Genomic DNA, 9289 nt, shown 5'->3' with positions numbered 1-9289 from the left:
AACAACAACAACAACAAAAGGAAAACATAGATAAATAATAGAGCAGGGAGAAAAGACCTAATTCTACAATCTGCAAAGCATTTTTACAAATCAACCAGAGGAAGATATGCAACTCAAACAATGTTTAGGAATAGACAGTTCACAATAAAGTTAATCTAAATGTTCAACAAGTTTAGGGAAAAAATTCACCAGTCTTCTTGTTGTTAGGTCTCAACCAGTTGGAAAGGACTCACAGTTGACCCTCAAGGCAGTAAATCACAAGACAGGAGATTACCCACCTTTTTTCCCACAGAGCAGCTGATGGATTTAAATAGCATGTCCTTGGGTTGGCAATGCCACTTATTATCACTAAGTCACCACAGTGCTTTCAAATCGATCAGCTATTGTTGTTAGGTACCATCAAAGCAAGTACAACTCTTAGAATCCCTATAAACAATGAACCTGAAGAACTGTGTCCTATCCTATGCCATCCTTATTATCTCTGACACACTGGAACCCATTGCTGAAGTCACTCTGTTAATCCATCTCATTGGGGGGTTTTCCTCTCCTTTGCTGACCCTCCATTTTTCCAAGCATGATGTCCCTTTCCAAGCAGTAGCCATAGCCAACAAAATGTCCAAATCTGAGAGATGAAGCTATGCTATCTTTGCTCCATAGAGGATTCTGGCTGTACTTTATCCAAGACCGATCTGTTTGTACTTTTGGCAGTTCATGGAATAGTCAGTACTCTTCTCCAGCACTACAAAGGCAAAATGTTTGATACTCTAAGGCATCATTCTTGTGTCATTCATATTCATTATCCAGGTCCCTGATACATAACAGGTGACTGAGAAGATCATACCCAATGCAATACATCTGATCTCCTGACTGCTGGTACCAAATATGTTGATTATTGATCCAAGCAAGATGAAATAATTTATAGCTTCAATCCTTTCTCCACTTATCACAATGTTTACTGTCACTATGAGGATTTTAGCTTTTATGATGTTGAGATGTATACTGAAGGCTGTAATCCTTGATCTTCTTCAGCAAGCATTTCATATCTTCTTCATTTTCACCAAGAAAGATTATTACATCTGCATAATGTAGGTTGTTGATAAGTCTTCCTCTGATCCTGACATCACATTCCCTTCACAGAATTCAGCTTCACAAATTATTTGCTCAGCATACAGACTGATTAGGTATGGAGAAAAGGAAACATCCTTGATGGGGACCCTTTGCTCTGTTTGAACAACAGCTTCTTGATCTAGGCATAGTTTTCTCATGAGCACAATTAAGTGTTTTGGGATTCTCATTCTTCTCAATGTTAGCCATAATTGTTGTTCTCTATAGAGTCAAATGTCTTTGCATAGTCAAGAAAACACTAACAGACATTCTTCTGATAATTCTCTGCTGTCATAAGTAGAAGAATACAAATTACAATGAACATTTTATAAGTATTCATCTGTCAAAGAGACCCCTGGTAGCCAGTGGATAAGGAGTTGCACCTTCCACTCAAAGGCATGCAGTTCTAATCTACCAGCTGCTCCATGGGAGGAAAGGTAGACAATGTCCTCTCAAGCCATTTATAACCTCGGAAACTTCTGGAGGGTCAGTTATGAGTTGGTTCCAACTTGATGATAGATAAAAACAACACAATTTGCCAAAAATGAAAGAGAATTTATATAAAGAAAAATTAAGGAGTGTTTAGGTATTCTCATACAGTGCTAGTACAAATGTAAAGTACTACAAACTTTCTGGAAAACATTCTAGATTGTCTACCAAATTTTAAAATACACTGACCCTTGATCCAGCAATTTCACACCAGGAATTTATCTCACTAACTAAAAAGATGCATGCTTTGACCCATTAATCACATTTTAAAGAATCATTTCCAAAGAAATAAACTCTCTATTACACAAGGACCTATGTAAAAGTGTATTGTCATAAAAATGCTTAAAATAATGGAAACAAATTAATAGCACTGATATAGCAATGCCTAAAAAGTATGACATAAGGCCTTGCTTAACCTTATGTCCCTCTATTCACTTATCAAAATGAGTGATTCAAAGATTTTATCATTATTTATCCACTATTTTTCCATTCTCTGCTCACCCCACACTCACATGTCCTATTTTATAAGAGTAATGGTATATAGTATTTGTCCTTTTGTGACTGGGATATTTCACTCAGCATAACATTCTCCAGACTCCCCCATATTGTGTAATGTTTTATAAGAGTTTGATGTTTTTCAATGCTGCATAATATTCAGTTGTATGAAAGTACCATAGTTTTTCTACTGAAAAACTATTTTCAATTTGTTTCTTGCTGAGCATTTAGGTTGCTTCCACCTCTCTGTTATTGTGAATAATGCTGCAATAAACATGGGTAGGCATAGATCTGTCTGAGCTGTAGCTCTGCAGGAGAACAAATGAGAGGAAAAGTTAGCTGAAAGGAATATATGATCAGGCATTATACGTATGACAGCAATCTCGAACAAGGGGTGCACTGCTGAGGGCTGGGAAAAGGGGAGAAGAGGGAGGGAAGAAAATGTGCAATAAGAAAAGACATTATAAATTAAAAAAATTAACTAGGGGAGGAAGAATTTGTTCATAGGGTCACTAGGAGACGTGCTCAACTAGACAACAATCAACAACAACAGGAGATAAAGAACTAAGGAGTAGGGAGGGAAATGTGGAACAATGAATGAATGAGAATCTAACTTTTCTGTAAATGTTCATTAAAATCACAATAAAATAAAGCTTTTTAAAAAAGCAAAAACAAGAAAAGATTTTATCAAATTGCCCAGAAGAATGTTTCCATGCAAACAGTCATGGTCTTTGCAATTACTTGCTATGCATCACAGAGCTGGCTAGTGACCAAGGATGAAAGAAGAAGAATCAATGCCATTGAGTTGTGGTGCTGGAGAAGAGTCTTGAACATACCATGGACTACAAGAAAACAAATTGATCTGTTTTGGAGAAAATCTAGTTTCTCCTTGGAAGCTAGGAATCTGAAGCTCCATCTCATGTACTTTGGACCTGTGGCCAGAAGGGACCAATCCTTGGAGACGGACATCAGACTTGGAAGGGTAGAGCAATAGGACAGGAGAAGGCGGTCCAGGACAGAATGGATTGATACAGTAACTAGGGCAATGGGGGTGGTTTGTCAGAGTCAGTGAGACTGGCTCAGGACAGGGCAGGCTTCAGAACTGTTGTACATCGGGTCACTATGGATTGTGGGCGACTTGACAGCACAAGACAACATGCAAAAATAGGAAGCAGAAAAACAAGTATACAAATTTCTACCCTGTATGTATGTATATATTTCTATATGCTGTATCATACTATAGAAGAAAAAGAAGAACTGATAAAAACACTCTAAGGAAAGTTAATACTAACATAGATTAACAGCTACTGCATGACTGACGGAAAGCCTGTGGGCAAGTGAGCAGAAACTGCCTCAAGCTAAAGACAACTTTTTAAAAAAGATAAATAATGACATGTGAACTTAAATAAAATTGTGTACTTGAGTATTACCAAAAAAGTTAAAAATTAAATTTAAAAAATGCTCAGGACATCCTCCTTGAAAAGCGTTATAATTTAATCTCAATCCAAATTTTAAATTTACCCATATAAATTTGATTTTTCCTTTTCCCCCCCTCTACTTAGACAAAACAAAATTAACTTCCAGTATTTACCCATCTCAGAACTAAGTTTTAATTTCTATATAAGATATGATTTTTAAAATGACAGGGAACATTAGAAAATCCATCTTGAAACTCTAAGGAAAAGGTTATTTGTATATCACATGTCTATATACTTCTTTTAAGATGTTCCTTTACAACTCTAGTAAGATGCCCCCCCCCATATGGAGACAATTTACATTACACACAATATATGAAACAAGAGAACTGAAAAGTCAGATTATTATTTAGTAATATGTGCTAAGGGATCTCCAGTAACATGGTGGTACGAGATTGCACTAACAGCCCACAGGTATACAGTTCAAATACCCGGGCTGCTCCAGAGAAGAAAGATGAGCAATCATCTCCTGTGCCCTTTACTAAAAACCTTCCAGAGGGTCAGCTATGAGTCAATCCCATCCCAACAGTATTAAACAAAAACACTCAAGGAGCTTAGTGGGCAGGGAGTTGTGCTGCCAACTGAAAGCCAGGCAGCCAGAATCTACACACTGCTCCATGAAAGAAAAACGGACAAAATCTCTTCTGAAAACGTGCTGAAAGTCACCTATGGGTCAGTTCTAACTCAACAGCAACGAGTTGAGTTTAAAAAGCACTGACCTTTTAATGTAAACAAACATTGTCAAGTTATTTATCAGAAAGAAAGAAATAAAACAGTTTTGGGTTTCCCCCAAATAGATGTTAATGTCTCTAGAAAAATAGAATAGGTCTAGGTGGAAGGAGAACAAGCGCCAACAATTAGGATGAATAATTTAATTTTTATTTGAAGAAGAAATGAGCAATAACAATTTCAGACAACATACATTATTTAAAAGCAAGTTAAAATATGTTGCCATTATTAAAACTTGAATTGAGTATCTTTAAATTATTTCTAAAGTTGTCTAAAGAAAACATTTCTCTGTCAAAAGTGTTCTCTATCAGAAACAAAGTAGACTAAAAGTCATGTTTTAAAAGTTAACTTCACACTGCAATAGTGTAGGTCACTATCACGAATGTGCCTGTCTATCATTAGTTTTAAAAAACACATTTATCTTGATTTTTAGGCAGACTGTTCTCCATTTTGATATAGAAATACTGTTCTGTTTTTGTTATGTGTTGTAGAGTAGGAAGTGACTCATAGCCGACCTTCAGTGGGTTTTCAGAGGCTGTAACTGCACAGGAGGAAACCGTCCATCTTTCTGACACAGTTGGTAGACTCAAGCTGTATGCCTTTCAGTTGGTAGCACCATTCCTTAACTACTAGGCACTCATGCTCCCTACAGAACATTTAGCAGGTAGCTAAAAAAAAAAGAGGGGGAGTATGATGAATACATTGTATCACTCAACGGAAATGAGTAAGCAAATAAGAGACATTTTATAACCACATAGTTAAGAAAGAGAGCCTAGGCTTTGAGAAAATAAGTGACAGAGATTAAAATAAAGAATGACGTAGTGTTCCAAAGCCAAGGATGTTATTTTAAAAAAAACCTCGTTTAAAGGAATTTTATTCTGTACATATCCAGGAAAATAATTTAAAGTCTTAAAAAGAATACTGGGACATTAGTAGCAATTTTGAAAGGTAAAAACTGGTTCATCTCATTCTTTCAATGAGGGAACACCCACATAAAAGCATTGTTTACCTTTTCAGATTCACCATTGCCCAGGGAATTCCAGTAGGTGTGTTAAAGGCAGGAAGGAGTTTCTCAGCCAATTGCACTGCTTTTATCTTGAATATCTAGGTAAAAACATGGACACTTGTGATTATAGTAATCAATAAGCATTTGGAGATATTTTTAAGGATGTAACACAATGTATCAGGTTGGGGGAAAAAATACATGTATTATTTCTTTTGGAAGACAGAAAGAGAATTGATGCCTTTGAGCTGTGATGCTGGATAAGAATACTGAATAGACTGTTGGGAGAACAAACAGGTTCATCCTCGAGAGGGTGTAACCAGGCTGCTCCTTGGAGGCAAGGATTCTGAAGCTTCGTCTGACATACTTTGGGCATGTTGCAAGGAGGGTCCAGTCCTTGGAGAGAGATACTATTCTTGGAAGGGTGGAGGGACAGCATAATAGAGGAAGACCCTCAATGAGATGAATGGACTCAGTGACTGGAGTAATGGGAGTAGGAGTGTCAAAGACAACAAGGCTGGTACAGGATTGAGGAGGCTGTTGTAGTTGCTATGAGTCACAAGCAGCCCAAAGGCACTTAACAACAATGACAGAATATATAGTAGTAACACACAGAGGAAAAATTCACTGCTGTGGAGTTGGAACGAAGCAGGTTTTCAGAGGCTGAAAATAGCATGGAGGAGACTGCAGTGCAACTCTATCCAGTAGGTCACCATAGCTCCTAAGAGCAAGAGACTGTAAATTACATAGGAGAAAAAAGGTACCCAAGAGAACAAACATCTGAAACTACATAATTGGAAGTTAAGAGCATGGCTTGGTGTTGATAAATTTTTTTTTCCAATTTGGAAATATAACCAAATGAAAATAACAAGATATGAAATTTTCACTCATGGGATACCAGCTTAAATCAAGTATTAACAGAAAGCTATAAGTCAATTTAAATACATTATCTCAGATTAGTCTGTCCTTATCTAAATATTTTCCATCAAGACATAAGAAATATTAAAGGATAGCTAGAAATTTTGAACATTTCATCATGTGTTTGTTTGCCATCTGAATGTTGATTTTGGTGAAGTGTCTATTCATATCCAGTGCTCATTTTGTGACTTGGTTTTCTTTTTCTTGTTGAGGTGCTGGAGTAATCTATAAATTTTAGAAATGAGTCCCTTATCAGTTATATCATTACCAAATACTTTTTCCCAGTCTGTGGCTTTCCTTTTTACCCTGCTGGAGGTTTTTTGATGTACACAGGGCTTTGATTCTTAGAAGGTCTCATTCATCTATTCTGTTCTTTCCTGGCTGCAGGTTTTTCATTATGCTTTAAAGACTGTATTATGAATTAGGGATTGTAGAATTCTTCCAAGCTTCTCTAATGAAGTTTACATATACTCTTTCCTTTTATTCCTAGGTCCTTGATCCACCTTGAGTTGGTTTTTGTGTATAGTGTGAGGTGTGGGTCTCGAGTTTTCTACAGATGGTTTTCCAATTTTGCCAACACCATTTGTTAAAGAGGCTTTCGTTTTCCCACTTAACTGATTTCAACTCCTTGTAAAAAATCAGTTGATCACAGATAGATGCGTTGATTTCTGGGTTCTCAAGTCTATTTCATTGACTTAGGTGTCTTGTCTTCTGTTCAGCTCTCTCACTTCAGCATGTTGTCCTTTTGTTTTTGATTCTTGATGCTTCAGTGCAATCTTTAGAATTTCTTCTGACATGCATTTTGATTTTTTTTTCTTTCTCTTCCATTTTTATTATAACCTTTTGCTTTCTATATGGATGATATCCATGATATCATCCCACAAGTCATCTGGTCTTTGATCATTGGTGTTCAATGCATTAAACCTGTTCTTAAGATGAAGTGAGGAGGACTTGAAGCATTTGTTGCAGAAGATCAAGGAATACAGCCTTCAGTATGGATTGCATCTCAATGCCAAGAAGACAAAGATTCTTACTACTGGACTCAAAGGCAGCTTCATAATGGATGGAGAGGAGACTGAAACTGTCAACAGCTTGATTTGCTTGGATCCACAGTTAACATCCCTTGTACCAGCAGTGAGGAAATAAAGAGATGCACTGCACTGGAAAAATCTGCAGTTAGGGACCTCTCAAAATTACTGAGGAGTAATGATATCAGTTTGAGGATGAAAGTGTGTCTGATTTGGGCTATGATCCTTCCAACTACTTGCTATGCATCTGAGAGATGGACAATGAATAAGGATGAATGAAAAAGAATTGGTGCCTTTGAGCCATGGTGTTGGAGAAAAGCACTGAACATCTCATAGACAGCCAAGAGAAAGAATAGATATGTCTTGGAGAGGGTGTAGCCAGAGTGCTTTTTGGAGGCAAGAATGGTGAGGCTTCACCTCACATACTTTGGGCATATTGCTAGGAGGTGTTATTCCTTGGAGAAGGACATGATATTGGTGAAAGGTTAATGAAGGAGAGGAAGACCCTCAACCAGGTGGACTGATATGGTGACTATTGCAAAGGGCTTTTGTATATCAGGATGTGTGAGCTCTTGTATGTCAGGATGTGTGAGGATGGTACAGAACAGTACTGGGTCCTGACCTATGAGTTGTACTCAGCTTAACAACACCTAACAACAACATGTGTCTGTTACTATACCGGTACCAAGCTATCTTGTCCACCATGGCAGTCTAGTCAGGGAATTTAAGACTTCCTACCTTGTTTCTGTGTTTCAAAAGTGCTTTACTTATTCGGTGTCTCTTTCCAAATAAAACACAAAATTGTCTTTTCCATCTCGTTAAAGAATGAAATTAGTATCTATATTGGGATTGCATTGAACTTGTCGACTTCCTTCGGGAGAATTGTAATTTTCACAATATTGAGTGTTCCTATTCATGAGCATTGTTTATTCTTCCACTTCTCCAGGTCTCTTTTTGTTTCTTGTTGTAATGTTTTGTAATTTTCTTTGTATAGGTCTTTTGTGTTTCTAGTTAGATTTGCAACAATGAAGATATCATCTCACCAGCAACAACAGCAAAGTGTAACAGAGCAGCAAACAATAAATGCTGGCAAGGTTGTGGAGAGATTGGAACCCTTTTTCACTGCTGGTGGGAGTGTAAAATGGTACAACCACTACAGAAGGCAGTTTGGCGCTTTCTCAAAAAGATGGAAATAGAAATGCCATTTGACCCACCAATGCCACTATTAGGAAAATACGTTAAAGAAACCACAACCGCCATCCAAACAGATATATGCACGCTCATGTTTATTACTGCATTATTTACAATAGCAAAGAGATAGGAGCAACCCAAGTGCCCATCAACATACCAATGGATAAAAAAATTACAGTATATTCATACAATGGAATACTACATAGCCACTGAAAAACAATGAACTGATAAAACATTACACAACATGGGTGATCCTGTAGGATATTATGCTGAGTGGAAATATCTCCATTACAAAAGGATAAATACTGCATAGCACCATTGTTATAATGCAGATCTGACACGAGGCTTTGGGAGGAGAACAGAATTAAGAGTGTCTAGGAAATGAACACTGCACTAGAACAGATGAAGGAAAAAACTATTTAAAAGGAATATATGATTAGGCATTATATGTCCAACAGCAGCCCAGAATAAGAGGTATTGCAAAGAGGACTGGAGGGAGGGAGATAATTGTGCAACAATGAATGAGTATTTTTTTTTAAAAAAGTGTATAACAATGAAGGGATTTTTCTTCTACTTTTCAAAGAGAAGAGCTAATGGGGGGGGGCAGGGAGAAAAGTGCAACAATCAACGAATGACCAAAATCTCTATAACTGTTCACTGAAAATAATTTTTTTAAAAAAGTGAGCAGTAGGAGGGGGAAGGGAGGAAGAGGGGGTAAAAGCATGCAACAATGAATTAATAAAAATCTAATTTTTCCGTAAACTTTTATTAAAATCACAATTAAAATAAAAAATTTTATTTTAAAAAAAGAATTAAAAGAAAACATGAGTGTTAACATTCCAAGTTTAACTTACTAG

The 9289-nt window shown here is 36.9% G+C and overlaps 1 protein-coding gene across 1 annotated transcript in view; it reads right to left on the bottom strand.

The window, feature by feature from the left end:
- The window catches only part of MAN1A2 (mannosidase, alpha, class 1A, member 2), a 208234-nt gene that overhangs the window by 91998 nt on the left and 106947 nt on the right, over window positions 1-9289 (bottom strand). Inside the window, exon 6 of the mRNA XM_006899582.1 lies at window positions 5302-5396. Within this exon, the coding sequence (XP_006899644.1) occupies window positions 5302-5396 (95 nt within the window). The remainder of the gene's footprint in view (window positions 1-5301; window positions 5397-9289) is intronic.

The sequence above is a fragment of the Elephantulus edwardii genome, unplaced genomic scaffold, assembly GCF_000299155.1.
Source record: "Elephantulus edwardii isolate Elephantulus edwardi_28Jun2011 unplaced genomic scaffold, EleEdw1.0 scaffold00262, whole genome shotgun sequence".
In the NCBI taxonomy this organism is placed as follows: domain Eukaryota; kingdom Metazoa; phylum Chordata; class Mammalia; order Macroscelidea; family Macroscelididae; genus Elephantulus; species Elephantulus edwardii.
This window is presented reverse-complemented; position numbering and strand designations above follow the sequence as displayed.